This window comes from Arvicola amphibius, chromosome 6, assembly GCF_903992535.2.
Source record: "Arvicola amphibius chromosome 6, mArvAmp1.2, whole genome shotgun sequence".
In the NCBI taxonomy this organism is placed as follows: domain Eukaryota; kingdom Metazoa; phylum Chordata; class Mammalia; order Rodentia; family Cricetidae; genus Arvicola; species Arvicola amphibius.
Genome location: NC_052052.2, coordinates 151,177,868 through 151,196,783, shown reverse-complemented (window position 1 = coordinate 151,196,783; position 18,916 = coordinate 151,177,868). Strand labels below are relative to the sequence as shown.

The following is an 18,916-nucleotide window of genomic DNA, read 5'->3' as shown; positions in this document are numbered from 1 at the left end:
TAGGAAAGTGATGCTATGACTCAGAGCAGTGAATTAACGAAAAGCACAAAAGATGGAACTGTGTTCACGGAGATGTGGGAGAGGGGTCTTCGCCACCTGGACGCTTGGTTCTCAGTGCTTGCACTCTGCAGGATACACGCTCAGGGTCTTCCCTCCCTTTCCCCACATTTCCAGCCCCCCTGGCCAGTGTGCTCCCTTCTCTTGTGACCGAGTGCCGACCTCTGCTTCCCTCCTCTCCCCTTGCCCCTGGCGGCTGCATTACCCAGCATTCTCTGGGGAAATATTCCAATGACGGCTGTCTGCAGAGTCCTCCTGGCTGGGTGGGGAGGGCTCTGTCGCCAGTGCGCTCGGCCTTCTTTCTCCTTAGCTTTCCCTGCCCACCCAGGTTTCTGTTTTCCTTTCTGCAGGAATTCCCAAGTGAATTTCATTAAGGCAATAATGCATAGGTGCTGCAGGTTACCCAGAATTTAGTTAGTTTGTTTGTTTATTTATTTATTTTTGGGCACCTTCTCTCTCCCATGCAGAAAGTGTTCTGTACCCATTTGGTACAAACCACCTGCCAGTCTGTAGTACCCCAAAACCCAAACTTGTTTCTTTCAATGCAGTCGGGCCGGAGAGCTGACTCAATGAGCAAAGGCCTGACAAACACACCGGAACTATTGGCTGTCAGCAGGGATGGAGATCCTGCAGTGGGGTGGCCTCGATGTGATGTCACAGGTGCCACGGTCCCATTTGCATGGCATACCCACAGTGGGCAGGCTCAGAGAGACTTAGAGCAGGGTACTGTTGATCAGGGCCTGGGAATGACGAAAATCCCTTTGATAGAGGCGATAGGCACACGCGAGTGTCATCTGACTGTGTACCCTGACATGAATAATTTTTATGTGAACTTCACCTCGATTAATACACACAAGCATGCATGCACTCATTCACACATGTCCAACTTCACTAGGCCTCTGTAAGCTATTTTGCATGTTGGTATTTGATAGGAGGAGACGGAGACAGCAGATATCCAGACCTTTGGCAATCCGGAAGCTCCGAGGGGCTCAGGTGGCCCCTGACCTTTCCCCTGCACCTAGTCCTGCCCCACCATAGCCCTCCCTGAGGCCTCGGGATCAGTTCCACAATAGCACAGGCCCAGGCCCTTCCTGCCGCTGCATAACCAAAGCAGAGGAGTGTCTGCCCTGGGCTCAAGCTGTGACACAAAGCAAACCAGAGACCCAGGCCTTCTGATGTTCTCAGCTCGGTTAACAAGATCAGATGTGGCCCAGAGGAACTTTCAGTCACTCTGGTTCTCCACCGTGCCTTTCCAGATGTAACGGTGGCTTCGAGTATCAGCGACTGCAGACGAAGCCATTCAGCCTCCTCTTCATCTGCATGATTTCATGTTCAGACCAGACCACACCTTCTGCCGCACCCCACAGCTGCCTTCCTCCTGACTGCCCCTTCTCAGCTCAGATGCCGCTCCACAGAGAGGCCTTCTGCCACCATCCTGTCTAGTGCACCTGTGGTCATGTGACCCCTCTGCTGCCTTCTACTAAACAATAAAATTAAACTCTCCTTGTGCCTTTAATCTGTCTGTTTGGCATCATCTCCAACCTTGATGTGGGTTCTACGAGGGAGGGGAGCATCGGCCTTGCTCACTGTACTCCTGCAGTGCCTGCTGAGGTGGCTGGCACACAGGAGGTGCCTGATGGTGCCTGGCACACAGGAGGTGCCTGATGCACAGCTGCTTGATGTGAAGGCATGGGCCATCTTGCTAACCCTGTCCCCCCAGTCTGTCCATTCGGTCTTCCAAAGAGCTGAGGCTGGGACCTGGCTCTGAAAAGGTAGCCATGTGACATTGGTCAAGTCATTTCTCTGAGTCTATCTCAGAAAGAACCCGTGTATGAGTACGCTGTAAACCACGGCAACCAACCATGCTGGTCCTTCCCCTCGCCTGCTCAGTTTTTCCCTGAAGCCCCTGAAATGGCTTCCGTGCCTTCTAGCTCCAATTCTTACATTCTTTCCCTCCCTGTAAGTTCCCAGTGGCCTCTACGTCCCCACATCTTCCCTGCTCACTAATGCCGGCCACCTCCCCTGGCAGGCTCCTGAGCACAGGCTCCAAGCGATGGCTCCTGGCTTGGCACAGCACACCCTCCAGGCCTCAGCCGTCTGCAGCCCTCCTCATGACTTCCCCCGACCCCCAACTCCTTCCCAGTCCCCACTGATTGCTCTTGACTTTCTCAAGGCTTTCTCAGCAGCAGCATTTCCCCCAGAGGGCCCCTTAGAAAGGGGGACCCAAGATCACAGCAGCACCCACAACCTGCTTTTTATGACAGGTCTCCCAATTGTGCTTTCTGCCCTGGCTGCATCTCGAAGCCAGCCTGGGATATAAACCCCAACCTGAGCACTAGATTTGGAGCAGGAAGAGAAGGGAGGTTCAGGAAGGAACTTGCATGTGGCCTGTGCACTGAGCCAAGAGTGGGACAAGCAGCCTCAGTGTGACCAACCAGAGGGAGTGAGCAGGGCATGTGGGAGCATCCATGTGTGCACATGTACAGGCAGGGGCTAGACGGACCAGGGGTCCAGACGGGGCAGGGGTCTACCTAGGCAAATTAAGGACATGCGTTTGTGGGGATGCATGAAGGCAGAAGAGACGAGGAGGAGAGGTGTATGAGACATGAGCAATAAAGGCACAGAGTGGCAAATGGTACATGGGTACTAGGAATGATGCCCACAAAAGTGACAGCCAAGTTCCAGGCCCACTCAAGACAATGAGCTCACTGGGCCTGGCTCATATCTCTTAAAAAGATTATTTTTATTAAAGTGGTGTGTGTGTGTGTGTGTATGTGTGTGTGTGTGTAACTCAGAGACCAGAAGTGCAGGAGCCTCCTAGATCTGGAGTTACTAGTGGCTGTGAGCTGCCAGGTGTACTGAGACCTGAACCAGAGTCTTCTGTGAAAGCAGGTACATACCCTTAACTGATGACCCATTCCCAGGGCCCCCAGTTCAGTTTTTTTTCTGGGGAGGGGGTTGTGGTTTTTAAAGACAGGGTTTCTCTGTATAGCCCTGGCTGTCCAGGAAACTTGCTCTGTAGACCAGGCTGGCCTCAACTCACTGAGATCCGCCTGCCTCTGCCTCCCGAGTGCTGGGATTAAAGGCGTGCACTCCCCACCACACAGCTATAGCTCAGGTATTCTGAGGGTATCAAGAAAAACCCATGACGGGCCAGAGGTGGCACACACCCTTAAATCCCCAGCACTGGAGGCAGAGGCAGGTAGATTTCTGAGTTTTGTGGCCAGCCTGGTCTACAGAGCAAGTTCCAGGACAGCTAGGGCTTACACAGAGAAACACTGTCTCCAAAAAACCAAAACAAACAAGGAAAGCCTGTGGTCTGGTTTTCACATGGAATCTCAGTTCTTCAGAGTGCAGGGAACTGTGGCTGAGCCGAGTGTCCTCACACAGGCCTCCTGGCCACCTCTGGGTGCGAACTCTACCTTCCTCTTGGGAATCGGGTGCTGGGCACCCCAAGACATTTCACGCAGCATAGGCCTAGAGAAGGAAGTTCCTTGGACCAAGTTCAGAAGCTGCTGAATCAGTTCACAGGTTGAGAATGCTCTAATGACCAATCTCTGGGCCTTGGAGCCTCCAAGACAATCTCTGCCTCCTCCTGCCTCTCCCCACTCTCCTATGCCACGGCCCCTTCCCACTCATCACATAGGCTCTTTCCACACAGGAGGAGATGGTCCCGGCCCTCAGACCCAGCCTGCTAACCCCTCCATCTCCAAATGAGGACAGGCATTAGTTTCTAATGGACCGACCCTAGGCTACTGGACCAATCACTGTGTCCAGGGTTTCTTCTGCAGTCTGGCCAGCCTGGGTTCCCTAGCCAACAGTCCCCAACCCTAGAAGTTGAGACATTGCTCCGACAAGCCCAGTTCCGGAAACCTTCTCGAGCCCATGGAGATGGAGTAAACCCAGCTTAGCTCCAAGCTCCTTTAACTCCACAACAGAGTCTTAGGCCACCTGCCGCCCTCCCTTAGTCTCCTGCTGAATCCTGATAGGGCAGTCTGCAAACATCCCACTGTCATGGCCACCTCCACCATTGCTTGTTAGGAGGGCCTTCTCCATGCGGCCCCTCCAGCTAATCCAGACAGCCACTCAGCACAGAACAGGTCACTGTCCCCTAGGACATGGCTTTAAGTTAAGACAATGCTGTACAATACTCAGCTTGGCCAGAGTTACTATCAGTTGTTTATGATACAAATCCAACATAAGCACAGCCTGGTGGGGCGGGGTGGGGTGGGGGTTTACCACCATGGATCCAGAAACTCTTAAGGCTTCTCCCCCAACCCAGCTCCCCATCTATTTTCTGGTTCTGACATCACTTCCCCGGGCTCAGAACTCTGAATCATGTTTGCCTCCTCCCCCTCCTTGCCCCCCACATGCGCCATCCAGATGCAGCATTCCCCACTCGCTGTGTCTCCCACATCTATCTCTCTCTACGCCAGCCTTGCTGCTTGCTCGCTGGGAAGGGAGGCTCCGTCATTTCTTGCCTGGGTGACCGCGGCAGCCTCCCGGCTGGTCTCCTTGCCTCCAGCCTCTCTCTGCTGCCATCCATCCTCTTCGCACCGCCAGATTAATCTTCCTTAAACACTGCTCAGTGCCTGTCACTCCCCAGCTCAAAGACATAGCCAGCTCCATTGCTTGCCGGCCCCCCACGGGCACCGTCTGCTCCAGCAGGCCTCTCTCCACACGCCGGCCATTCTCAAGGCCTGGTCCCTCTCCACCTCCTCCTACCACTCTCTGGCCACCACAAGCTGAGATTCTGGCTTATGTCACTCTCTGAAGCCCCAGGACATCAAGTGGTTTGTCCTTTCCCAGCTTCCCTTGGCTCTTAGCTAAGACAGTGATGCTGACACCTCCCTTCTCTGCAATCCTAGGGGCCAGGCCTGACTTCCAGGATGTCACAAGACATACCTGGCCAAGTTACTCTGCATGACTGAACCTTCCCCTCATCAGCGTCCCTTCCCAAACCTCCCCATGAATGCTTGTCACTCCAAAATAAGCACCTTCCAGAGGTGCCAGGCCTTGACACATTCTGCCTGTATTGTCAGCAAGACTCCATTCCTGCTACACACATATAATCTAGGAAGCTAAAGCACACACAAGTGTGCAGTTTCACACCCAGCCCAGCCAGGAGTGCATACCCACCAAACATTTGCTGTGGGCTGGCAAGGCTGTGTGTTCTCAGAGAAGCGCTCCCTCGACACTGGCAACCCTATTCACAGGAGTCTCTCATTACCTGTATCTTCTCCGTGAGAAAACTGAGGCACAGAGGGCTTATATAATTAATCTAACCAGAGCAGGGTGAGGCGCTGCACCCAAACCAGCAACTCCTGACTGACTTTCAACCCTTAGCCCAACCAGAGAGACTGCTAGGAGAGGCCCCAAGCCAGCAGCAGTCAAAAGCTCAAGTCTGAGATGTGTCCTCTGCTTGTTGGTCACTTCAAAGGGCTGGGGTCACCCGGTATGCAGTTCTGATGTATGGAGGCCAGCACATCCTGGCTCAGAGCCGGCTGCCATAACTCCAGGCTTCTATAGGCCAGCTGTTACCATACTGGCATTTGAAATCAGCTGTGGCAGAAATATTTACGTCAGAAAAACTGCCAGCCTCTCGGAGAACCTGTTGTTTGGCCCTAAACCAAGTACCACTGCAGGACAAAGGGTGCTGACCCTCTTAGGAGCTTGTCTGGGTCTAAAGGGAATGGGTCTTCAGAGGTTCAGGCGTATGTGAACTGGATCCCAAAGGAATGGAAGGAGGTTCCTGAAAAAGTGTTGGTCAAAGACAAGATACCTGAGTAGGTTCAGCGTCGGAACAGCACACCCAACACGAGAAGACAATCAAGGGCAAAGCCACAGGGGAGGGCTTTGTAGCCATGACACAGGGATGTGTGGGACCTGCAGGTGTGTGGGTGCAGGTCCAATGGAGGCCCACTGGGGATGCCAAAGGCACTGGGGAGGTGTCCTTGGTGTCGTTAACAGGGTCATGAAATCAATGGGCAAACTGGATGGCTGTTTTTACCCCAAAGCTTCAAGGAGTGGCAAGTCATCTGAATGACAGTACTACAGGACTGTGGCTTAAGCCCAAATTTCTGCAGCAACGAACCCTATGACTAATTAGTGACTCACACACGAGCAGAGCATGTGAGTTGGACCAGTAAAAGAAGACCAGGCCATTTGGAGGTGTCTGAAGGAAAGATACTCAGTTTATTTTTCCCCTCCCTGGGCCTGTGAGGAGACTGCAGTCTTGGGAATCCCTGGCAGTCACTGGGGGACCATGGGGGGAATGATTGGGGGTGACACCAGTCCCCAAGAGCTGAGACAAAAAGGATGGGTCTTGGTTATGCTGTTCCCTTTGGATCCAGCCATGCCTGAGACCAGGTTTACCTCTAGCTTTGCAGTTACATCTGCCATTAAATTCTATTATCTGCCTATTTTTGCTTAAATGAGAGTTGACTTTTTCAATATTTGCAACAGATGCACTTAGTGTCCCACGCTGCTTAGCGCTGAGGCATTGTCAGTTTGAGCTCACTCTGGGGACAAGATGCACTGGGGAGGTGCTCCGAACCACACTGACAGCACTGAGTAGGCTGGAGATGCACCCTGCAGAGGGGCAAATGGGGCAGGCAGGTGCCCGGTCTTCACCAAAATGGGGACGCCATCTAGTGTAGCCCCAGAAGAAATAGCCCAGAAAACACCTAGAGGAACTTACTAGAAAGGATTGTATCTCATTATAATAAAATAATTTTGAACAAGTCCCCTTGGCTTGAAGCTCCAGGGCATAGGTGAGAACCTCCTCCTCAATTATAATCGTAGCCCTGGGACCTGGCCAGCCTTTTCCAGGTGTAGAAAACAAGGACTCAGGTGGGGTCAGGTGGCAAGGTGTGAACTGCCAGGATGGAAAGGACGACACAGACCATGGCCTCCTGCTTCCTGCCATCAGGCCAATGGGACAGGGACACAGGACTGACTAGAATGTGGTCACAGTTGCCACTGTGTGCACACACCCTCTCATAGCTGGGGCTGACTTCACCTGTCTCGTGGACTGGCGAGGCTTTGATGAAACCTCCAGGAGGAGCCTACCACTTAACCACCATCAGGTGCCAATTAAAATTTAAAAAAAAAAAAAAAGGTGCTAACAGGATACAGCCACCCTCCTCTTCCCACCCAGAGTTCTCGCTTAGTAGTAAAAAAAAAAAAAGCATTAGGAAGTCTGTGGTACATCCCTCTAATCAGCGTTTTAGGAGGCAGAGGCTGGAGGATCTCTGTGAGTTTGAGGCCAGCTCTGATCTACAGAGCGAGTTACAGGACAGCCAGAGATACAATAATACAGAGAGCCTGTCCTCTAAACAAACCAACAAAAAAATGCTTTAGAGGTCAAAGATCTAGACTGGGCCTTCAGTCTGCCTAGGGGTGACGGGTTTTGGCGCAAGCGGGTGCTGCCTCATCTGCAAAATGGAAATAATGCCTCCACCTACAAGAGACACTCGGACAGTTGTGGGGCATCCTCCTGCCCCGGGTCTTGGACTATATACACCCTTCACCCCCACGTCTAAAGGGTCCGGGCTGGGCAGGTAGAGGCCGGACTGTAGCCCTGGAGGAGGCTGACAGAGTCTCCCCGGGCGGCAGCCAAGCGCTCAGCCAGGAACTTGTTAACAGACCCCCGAACAAGAGCCGCTAATCCTGCGGGTCGTCCGCAGGCGGGCTGGCGGGCGGAGGGATCCCGCCCCTTCCCGGCTCGGCCCCAGCTCGCTGCGCATTAATTAGGGCCGCGCGGGAGCGGGACACCACCCGGTGGGCCCTCCCCTCCCGCAAGCAGCTAATTGCGTCCCGGGCTCGGGTCTCACTGGCTCGGGGCGATTGCGGGCCAGGGCCACCCACGTGTCCCCCGCAGCTTCGCTGGCTGGAGGAACCCCGCCCACCCAGCCAGCCACCTTGACGATCGCGACGGGGGTGGGGGCGGGTAGCTGTGCGGGTCCGGAGGCTGTGGGTCGGGTCACGCAGCGGGCACAATCACGGGAGACGGGAGAAGGAGCGGGAAGAAACGCAGACCTGAGAAAGACCTTCACTGCCTGGGTTTCGTCGGGCTCCGCCCCAACTAGGAGAGGGTGGAGTCTAATTCGGGGGCGACACCCCCCTACATGATCCCGGGGTGGAGTTGCTAGGAAGGTTGAGTTCGCTTTACAACCTGGCTTTAGGGTCTGCTGGGATACCGAGTCAAGAGTTCCCTTCCCAAGGTCCCTGTAAGGTCCCACAGGTATGTCAATAAAGGCAGACTCCCTAGCCCCTCATTCCCCAATCAGCTACGAATTTGCCTGGAGCTCAAGGTGACCCTGAATCTTCCATAGAGACACAAAGGTGACTTTCAGACTGAGGAACTCAGCTTTGGGAACTCACCAGTCAAGGTGATGGCTCACCTCTGGTGCTCACTTCATAAGCCAATGAAGAGACAGAATTTTCAGGGTTCCTCCCGTACCAAAATGGGCCCTAAGACTTCCTTCCCCCTTTTACACTCTTCTGTAAAGAGCCGTGGCTACTCGGGCCTTCCCAGAACATACAGTCTCCCCAGTCTTAAACAGGGCCAGACTGAGTCAGTCAGCAGCCACACCTGGAGAGTGGAGATGGCTTCTATATGCTCTGCCCTCCACATCCAAATGGCAAAGAAAAACAAGGCAGACATAGCCTGGAAAATGGATCCTCTCCTTAGGCTGACCCCACCTAGTCGCTCAGCCATGTCCTCATCCTCAGCCATTCTCCTGCTCCCCACTCACCAGGATGGAGCCCTACACACACAGTCAACTGCTCACCGTATTAAGTGCCTCCCGAGTGCTGGTGCAATGCTCCTGTAAGATGAGCCCTCTATGGATGGATTTACACACTGACACTGGAGAGGTGCAGGGAAGGGTGGAATCCAGAGAGAGGATTAAGAGGCATGGCAGGTGCCAAGGGCATGGGATCTTAGGAGGTGCTCACAAGGGATGGCTGTGTACTGGCTGTGTACTTGGCTATGCAAATTTGTACCCTTAAGCAAGTCCATGCCTCACCCTGGTCCTGGCTCAAACCCAGTCGCCAGAGCTTGCCAAACTCCGCCCATCATCTGGCTGAGATACAGACTCTGCGGTTAAAATATTCCTATGGCCTCTGCCCTCCGTGTCTGGAGAAGGGGCAGGCCTTCAACACCGTGACCTTGGGGTCTCTGCTAATCACTAGAGGAGTTCACAAACTACAGCAGGACCTGGCTTCTTGGTTTGGGGACTGGGACTCACAGTACCACGCTTCGCCTTACAGCCACCTTTGGCTCTGCCCCAGGAGCTACCTGGCTCCCAGGCAACACAGTCAGCCACTTCCAGGGCTGCTGGTGTCTTTGGCAGGTGCGAGCAATTCCTGGGAGAGCCTGCAACTAAGTGCTGAGTCCACCCCAGGCTCCAGAAGCAGCTTCCCTGGGCATGAGCCTCTGCCTGGGGCTAGCCATCAAGTTCAATTCAGACGGTGTGAGGGATTTGTCCGGCATCACACAGCAATCAAATGGCAGAGCTAGAACTAGAATCCACATCCACCCAGGACTCTGTGGCCACATCCTGTTCTAGAGATGCGATCAGCACATGGTCCCAGGACAACACGAACCAAAAAAGTGATGGCAACAATCACCCGGACAGCACCCTGTGAGCATGAATTAAGCCCAAGTCCTTCCGGCATGATACATGTAGAATGGGCTGGATACAGGGCACTGTTTTTTCAATGAAGCCTCTTCTGTCCTATGGCTGTGCCTGGGCCTGCTGCAATGTAAGACGCATCTCTGTCCTAAGTCACTGTCTCCAGTGCTAGGGGAAATGGAGGCAGAAGGTAATGAGCCATAAGCACCTGAGATTCTGCAGTCCCCTCTGGATGCTGCTGCCCGCCCAACAGTTCAGATCCCATCCTAAAAAATGTGGGAAGGTGACAATAGTTCCATATCCGGTGACCTGCAGCTTAAATTGCAAGACAGCTCTATCTGCCTCCAAAGTCCCTGCCCTGTCCTACCTGGTAGAAAGAGGCCAGAACTTCCCCCTAAGAGAGAAGGACCCAGGGTGTGGGGGAAGATAGATAACAGGGAGGAGGGGGTTGTGGGAAGGATTACAGTAAGCTGAGCTTCCACCTGAGAGGCAGGGGACATTGGTGGTCTGGGGCCCAGACAACACACAGGTGATGTGTGCGTGCAGCCCAGATCTTGGGATCAACTCTATTTGCACATGAAAATGTTACTCTGAGGGAATCAGTGTGAGGACAGGGACGGCTGAAAGTACCCACTTAACAGACACGGGTACATTAACGTGCACACACGTGTGCTGGCTTGTTGTCTACATGTATATGTGACCTAAGCATGGTGTCTGCCCCCATGGAGGTCCTGGCTTTATGAGTCTCCATTCTGACAGGGTGGGGGAGTATAGCACAAATAATAGAAACCCAGAAGCAGATATTGGGGTTCAGCCTGAAGATCAGAAAAGTAAAGCAGTCAGCCACTGGGTCTTACCTCTACCTCAGACGGAAATGGTGATTCTGCCTCCAGGAATACTCAGACCGAGACTGAGATGAGACCTTTCTTCTATTCCTCTCTTACTGGGATTAAAGGAGTGCACCACTACCGCCGGCCTCTATGGCTAACTAGTGTGGCTACTGGGATTAAAGGTATGTGCCACCACTGCCTGGTCTGTATGGCTGTTTTGCTCTCTGATCTTCAGGCATGCTTTATTTATTAAAACACAAACGAAATATCACTACAGGGGAGTTTGTGGTCAGGAATAAGGATGGGGGCCGCTGCTTAAGTGGATAGATTAAATTTCTCTCTTCCTCTCTGTTTGGCCTTCAAGCCCAAACTCCAACCAAGAAAACAAAGAAAAGCATTAAACCCTTGGCTGCTGTGATCTGGAGCAAGGCAGGGGTAGAGAGCAGGGCAAACAGTGTCACAGGCAATGACCATGCTGGGGAAACACTGGAGAAGGAAGGGTCCTACCCCAGATCACATCACCGAGCCTTGTGGGGGAAGAGCTGTGGAGGCTTGGGGAGACCTCAAGTCAAGGCTGCAGCAATATAAGGACCTGGCTGGGATCAGGACAGAGCCAGGGAGCTAGGATGCCAAGCAGGGAGCATGCTGTCAAGGCCAGGTGGCACCACATTCTGCAGGTCTGGAAACAGCTAGTCTGGTGGTGCCAAGCCCACAGCAGGCAGAACCCAGTGATATGGCTGACCTCTGGGTGCATCCACCAGGTGTTTCCTTCACTCTCCCAGCCCAGCCCAGCCCAGCCCAGGGACCAGACTACTTGCAGGCCCTGGAGAGTCAATGAGAGTCTTCTATCAACTTCCAGAGCCCTTAGGCTGAGACAAGGAGGGGTAGGAGATGGCCACTGTGGTGAGACAGGTGAGAGATAAAGGAGCTGGGGGATGGGAGGAAGCAAAGACGACGAGGGACATAGCAATGTCACAAGTAAGACGGAGCTAGATGACTTGACAGCGGATTAAATGTGAAGCGTGAAGGAGAAGGGAGAACCAAGGGAGACAGTAAGGTTCTCGCCCCTCCAGGCTGTGGGTGAGGGATAGCAGCAATGGCAGGGCCCTGGGAGGAGGGGACAGCAGGATGGGGTTGGCTTGGCATGAGAGGGCCTGGCATTTGTGTGCACAGAACAGGTTCCTAGGTGGCAGCATTGGGGCCTTCACCTAAAAGGGCTGTGCACCCCAAGCCCATGGTATGTAGCTGAAGCCTGTAAACCGGAGAGTCATGGCAACAGCAGGCAGGAAAAGGGATGTGACAACGGGCAAAGGTGGGCTCCTAGGCACCAGGCCTCCTGGTTGGAGTGTTAGCACCAGGATCAATGCTACTGCTGGCCTCCCTGAAGAAAGCCTTTCCCAAAAAGGGCGAGGGGGAGCAAGCAGGCCAGGGAAAGGTTCAGCCCTCTCCTGCAGTACCTAGAGCATCCCACCCCTTGCACAAGAAGCAAGAATATGGTGTTCTCTGCCCTAGAAGACCAGCCTCCTCCCCAGTCCTGTTAGCCTAGAGTCCAAGTGGGCAGAAAGTCCAGCAGCCCTGGGGATGGGAATAGGAATAGGAGGAAGAGAAACAGGGGCAATGTTAAGCTTAGCACCCCTCAGCCTCCACTTTCCAGGAGAGCCCATGCCTCTCCTCGTGAGGAGGACCTGGGCACACAATACAGGAAGACCTGAGGGTAAGGAGTTGTACGCGCCAGCTGTACGGACCGGCAAGTCAGGTGGGTGCCTGTGGGTGCAGGCACAGACAGGGGCATGCCCAGGTGTGTTTGTGCTGCGGGCTGGCTTTGTGTGAGTGGCAGGGTGTGACACTGGGTGACAACGGAGGGCAGAGTCTGCAGTGGCTCGGCAACGCTGCCCCCCACCATGCCCCTTGAGCCTGCCTGGTTGACCATTTTTCTCCCAGCCACTCACAGACACATTTTTCACCAGCTGCTGTTGCCAAGGAACTGATAGGCCGGTGCGGGAGCTAGGGTCATGGCAGGGGCAGCCTGCCTGGGTATCTGTCCACACATGCCCAGAGCCTGTGGGGGGCAGTGAGAAGGGGCCTGTTTGAGAAGTAGAGCCACTCCTACCCCTATACCCCTCAGCAACCCCTTCCACTGCTCAGAGTTAATGCCAGAGACAGACTCTGCCCCTGAAGCACTGGTGCCCACCTGTCCGCCCTGAGAAACCTCCGGCCAGGCCCCAACAGGTGCCCTACCAAAGGACAGTGCAGATCTCCAACTCCAGTTTCTTGAGGTCCAATCCTTCAATCCTGGGTTTGGGTGCCCTAACCTACCAGTGCCTGTCGCCCCATCTGTAGAGCTCACCGGTGCAATAGCACACGGCTACCACATGCATGCAGCCTATCAGTACTCATCTGACCATACACATGACAACACTGGCCATGCCACACCGGTCCCCCCATCACCCAGGACACATGCCAGTCCACAGCCTTCACACGTGCTCACGTGGCAAAACGCAGCCTCTGACCACACAGCCCCCTCACACACAGTCAACTCAGTAAACATTTCCCGGGCACCTATTCGGTGTCTGGCGGCACCTCCTCCGTGTGCAGAAGCACGGACACCCCCAGCTCATCACCACGGCCAGTGGTGCCACTCACACCCCTGAACAAACATGCATGCACACATCCAACCACAGCTCAGTCTGCGGATGTCAGGATTAAAAGGGGAGGCCGACGGGAACCGCTTGTTAAAGTGAGGATTTAGGGTGCAATGATGGGGGAGGGAGAAAGAGCATGCGGGACAAGGAAGAGGGCTTGATGTGGGGGGCAGCGAGGCAGCGGGGGGGGGGTGAAGGCTGCGATGCGCAGAGATTCCTCAAGGAACCAGCCGTTGGCCTAAAGCATCAGGTCCTTGATTGAGCTCTCTTCATTCTAGATTGGCAGTTCAGAAATCCACACCCTGAGAATGAACTGTGGCCTTGCCAGCCTGGGGCGCACCTCCCCCAAGCAGGTTCAGGGGACATCAAGCATGAAGAACAGCTAAGGTACCCTTCCCCATACAGAAGCTCAGCATTGCGAAGTCCTCGGGGGTCAGAGATTAGGGACCCCCCCACACACACACAGCTCAGCTTAGGTGCAGGCTACTGGAAAGCAGACAAAGACTTTCCCCAAGACCCCTCACACCAGGAGGTGGGTTATGAAGGGACTGGTTAGGGTGGCCAATGAGACAAGTGGGGAGAAAGCAGGGCTGTGGAGTTTCTTAGAGGAGAAGCCCGCCAACCAACAGCAAACAACTCCCCCACTCCCTCCTCTCTCCCCTCCCGCCTCCATCAGCTAGCCCAGGAGCCGCAGCCCACCACAGGGGCCCCAGTGCTTTGACTGCCGGCTGAAAGAGCTGGGGGCTGTGGATGCCTCCACGCCTGAGTGTGTGCTTGTGCAAGCGTGTGTGGCGGGGACAGAGGAGGACACTGTGTTCTAGACGTGGGCAGAGGCCAGGTGCCAAGCTGGGGAATTGTGAGAGGCTGTTTGGGGCAGTCCTACCTGGAAGAGCTATCTTAACACACCCCCCCCCACCACCACCACCACCACACACACCCCATTTTCTGGGCACTAATATGGTCCAAACCCACTAATCTCTGAGTCCTTCAAGTCTTGTCTTTCCAGGGTTGTTTCAACACCCCCGACCATTCTCTGGGGCCGTAAAACCAGCAAACTTCCCCCACCCGGAGGCGTGGGGCGTCTACACTCGCCAGCCCCGTGCGTTGACAGCTGTTCTTGGACTTGGCAAAACCCAGGCTTCCGGGAGAGCGCACCGGGAAGCTGCGCAGCAGTGAGAGGCGGCCCCCGCGTCCTGCCCGGCAAAGTTTGGCCTCCGGGGGCTCCCAGCCGGGTCGGCCGCGCGGGTCAGGTCCACCTCCTCTCCAGAGCAGAGCGTTCGCGCGCACGGTCCCCCGCAAGCCTCCCCAGAGCGCGCGCGGCGTGACTCACCCGAACCACGAAGCCAGGCGACGAGGACTATGCCCAGGATCGCTGGCCACAGGCCGGGCCGGACGGCCATGGCCGCGGGCGGACGAGCGGGCTGGACTCGGGGCCCCGCGGGCGGGAGAGAGGCTGTCAGCGCCTCAGCCGAGAGCCCCACCTCGGGGCGCCCCCGGGGCCCATGCCAGAGGACAGCGCTGCCTCCGGGCGGCCGGCTGCGGGGCGCACGCGGCGCGTGGCTCCCCTGGGCACCCGGAGCGCAGCAATGCAGCCGGGGCGGAGCGCAGCGCCAGCCGCGCCGCGCACCGAGCCAGCCGCCGCGCCGAGCCCGCAGCCGGGGAGCGGGCCGGCGGGCGCCGCAAAATCCGGACTGGAGCGGCGGAGCGGGGCGGAGGCGGGGCGGGGCGGGGGAGGAGGGGCCGGGCGGCGCTGCGTTCCGGGGCCACCCCCGGCACCGGGGATCCCTTCGGGCAACGCCTGAGGCTCCCCCAGGGAGGAGCTGGGGTAGTGGGCGGGGAGACCTCCCACCACCCCTCGCTGTCTCCAGGGACAGAGACTGGAGTCTGGAACCCGGAGTGGATTGCTCTTCCGGATCCGGCATTACCCCGGCCCGCCAGTCGGCGCACAGGTGGCCCGGGAGGGGCCCCGGGCTGCGGCGACCCCGGCGCAGCGCCAGCCTGCGGAGAGCAGACCGACTCTGGAGTGCCCCGGGCAGGTTCCGCTGCAGTCCCCGCTCACACCCTTGCCTCCCGGCTGAGCTCCGAGGTCGTCAGCGAGCCGTGGCACGCAGCTGGCGCGCGGCTTGGATAGGGGGCTGCAGGAAAGGTTCGGGGGCCCAGCCGGCTCGCAGGAGAGGCCAGGCCCCCAGTGCTGCACCACCTGCAGCCCCAAAGCAGCCTGGTGGGCTGCAGGGACACGCGCAGCAGCGTGGTCCAGGTTTTCCTAATCCCTCCGCGCCGTTGGCCCAAAGGAAACAACCTTAGGGCTCAGCGCAACCTGCAAGGCGCGTGGTGCTGTTTGCGCCCCGAGCGCGCGCGGCGCTCGAGACGTGGGCGTGATGCAGGAACCAGAAGGGCTTTGGGAGCTGCAAACTCCTAGGCTAGAATCGAAGAGCCTTAGTCTTCGGGCTCTGTGACCTTGGGCAAGTCACGGGCGTCTCTGGAGCCTGGTCATTGACTGTTGCTGGAAGGTCCTATTCCCCACCCCCATTCCCTAAACTGGTCAAAATAAACGGAGGGCCGCCCTAGAAAAGAGAAATAAACGCTCTCACTGTGCGCGGGATGAAGGATCTGAAAGAGAGGGTCCCACTACCGGTTCGGAGGGGAATGAGAGGGGTGAAGACGGTCGCAAACTCAAATGCCTACAGCACTGATCGATAATATAAATTGGTGCTGTAGGCTAGACGATATAAGAATGGTCTTGGCTTCCACAAAGAGATATGAGCTCTCCTATATTTCTTGAGACACGAGGCCCTCTCTCGGTCTGTCTTTTGTTTCCTACTTTTGATAGAGAAGGTTATGAAAAATGTTTGCTTTCTATTTGTATGTGTGTACGCGCGCACGCGTGTGTCTATGAAAAAAAAAAAAAAAACCTTTGCCAACGCTCCAGATGTGCACTTACAGATCTTGAGCCTCAGGGCCAGGCAGAAAGGGAGATGGGTCACAGGATCTTATCTAAATGACTCTTCTGTGATGGGGGAAGTTGCGGACCCAGTTAGCTTTATTTTCCAATATTGAATAAAAGCCATTGTCTGGGGAAATGATTTATTTTTTTAAAGGTGTGTGTTTGTACGTGTACATGAACATGTGAGTGCGCTGCATGGTGCTTGTGGTTCATTTCTGTCCTTGTGTGGGACCAGGGGATGGAACCCAGGTTGTGAGAGGCTTGGCAGCAAGCTCCATTATTCACTAAGCCATCTTGGTGGGCTCAAAATCGATTTTTAATACCTGTATGTATTTATGACCTCTTGCAACCAGATGACCCCACTCCCCAACATCAGCTTCTTGAACTCTGCTTTGGGTGCTGATTTTACATATGCATTAGAGAAAGGAGCTGATCTACTCACTAATCTGGAGTGTGTGTGTGTCTGTATGTGTGTGTGTTGTGTGCCCAGGCTATTCTCAATGATCCTCTTGGTACCCCTTCAATGCTCTCCTGGACCCGAATTTGGGTTCCACAGTGTGGAGGAAATGTTGAGGGCTTGAGGTTTAGTCACTGAGGGGAGGGGCCTGGGAAGTAGAGCCTGGGGTATATGAAGAAGTTATAATGCGTTTGTTGGATACTGCTGTGTCCTTGCGTACACCTGAGTTTGCTTTAAGCAGTACATGGAACCCTATTAAGCCAACATTTCCATTATCCAGGTGAGGTAGGTGAGACCTGAGCAAGAACCAGCCTTATCCTAGAGCTGCTAAGCTAGCTGAGAAGGGGCCATGCTCTCTACATTTCTTTCTCCTAAAGCTTCAGCTTGGGGGCTAGAACTTGAGAATAAGGTTAAAAATACAGGGACTCCTTCCTCCTCCTGTTCTCTGCCTCTCTGTTTCTTTCTGGAGTAGAAAGGCCTGTATAGCAAGCAGTCAGGACAGAATAGGTTTTGTCATGGTAACAAATGGTCCCCAACGTATCAGTGGCTTTAATCAACAAAGATTTATTTCTCATTTGTCCATTGTGGCTCTACTGCTCCTGGTCTTGTTCACTCAAGGACCCAAGCTACCAAGGAGACAGAGGAACAAAGGATGCTAGAGATATCCCTGACAGCAACGAACAGGTTAGTCTGAAAGAGGACCTGTCACTTTTGCCCACAACCAGGACCCTATGGGAGAGCCTGGGGGGCAGAGCTGCAATTAGTGCCCAGCACTCAGGGGCAGGCACAGGCTGCTGTGGGTGTGCAAGCTTGCTCAGCTCACATCTGCAGGTCCCTAGCTTCATTCCAGTCTTCCCCATTTGCTTTTCTTCCTAGAACACTTCATCCTCTGCCTTTTAGACGACATGTTCCTCTCAGTCCCTGAGACCTCACCTCAGCTGTCCCCTTCTAAGTGGCACTCAGGCATGCCAGGACAAAGAAGAGGGATGCCTTGTGAGTGTCTCACCTGCCTTTTGTTATGAATCCAGGTCATAGGGCTGCCAGGAATGGACTTGTCTTACATCCAAGTGGGAGGAGAGCTCCCAACATCGCTACCCTCCTTTGTTCTCCTTTCTAAGACTAGACTCAGACTGTGTGAGCTCAGGCCTCTGCCCTTACAGAAACTCCAGGCTCAAGGGCCACGTGGAGCAACCACCCTCCAACAAATATCCACAGACTCCCTTTTAATAATAGCCGAGGGATAGGGCACAGAATTCACAGAACTACTTTGCTGGCCGGAAATGTCTCTTCTCTAGGGATTAAGAGTCTACCCCCCCTCATTGGCCTCACCATCTGGGCCCACACTGTCTTGACTCCTTCTCCCTCTATTTCTGCTATTCAGAAGACAAAGCCTGGATTTTTCTCCACTAGGCCAAATGTTTCTGCTTCAGCTGCTAGTATGACCGTAGGATTCTGGGCCCTGGCCTGGTTACTTAGACATACACACACACACACACACACACACACACACACACACACCCTGTGCTACAGGTGCTCTCCAATAAAGGGTAGTCCTCTCAAGACATCCGGCATCAGCATTTTTCCTGGCCACATGGTCTGATATCCAATGGTGTTCCAATCAGCTGTTGGCCAAGGACAGGACAGCACACCTCCTAACACCCACCAGAGAGGAGCCCAGAGGCTGTGGTAAGGCCTTCTTTCATGTGGAGATGTTGTCCAAGTGGCCATGATGTTGGGCAGAATGCAGGTGCCTAGGTCCTCCCCGCCCCTTTGATTCTGATTCAGGGTGTGTAGGGCCATCTGGGTATCTGAGCCTCACCTTTTGCCAGCTGTTTCTACTGCTGCAGCGGTCGGAAGACCCACCACACATTGAGGGACGCTGCCTTGGCATTCGCCACACGTGCTGCCAACCGTCAGAGCTCCCTCATCTCCCCCTGGGCTGTTTATTTCCTGCAGTTAGAGGCATCGGTTCATCCAGTTATATGCCATACCACCGCTTCTAATCCCTCTTCCCATATGGAGCTCTCTTGGGATGTGGGTGCTATTTTCTTCAACTTCCTGTCATTCCCAGTTGAGACTGGGAAGTCATATAGACTTTCAACCATGTCCTTGCTAAGACAGCCCTGAAGGTTAGTACAGAACTTGGCAGCTTACCACTCAAGACTGCCTTGCAGGTCGCCCTTTGGGGGAACATGCCACTTAGTTCAGCCATGCCTCTGACATCACCATCGTGAAACCTGCATTTCAGACTTGCCCACTTTTCGGAGCCCAACTCCTTTGTGTCTCAGCATCCAGTGTCTTTGTTTCATTTGAAGGACCACTCCTTCTGCCTTCGGCACACAAAA

The 18,916-nt window shown here is 54.8% G+C and overlaps 1 protein-coding gene across 1 annotated transcript in view; it reads right to left on the bottom strand.

The window, feature by feature from the left end:
- Window positions 1-14,570, bottom strand: part of Unc5a (unc-5 netrin receptor A) — a 56,156-nt gene extending 41,586 nt beyond the window's left edge. The window contains 1 exon segment of the mRNA XM_038334629.1: window positions 14,501-14,570. Within this exon segment, the coding sequence (XP_038190557.1) occupies window positions 14,501-14,570 (70 nt within the window).
- Window positions 14,571-18,916: the final 4,346 nt, after the last annotated feature.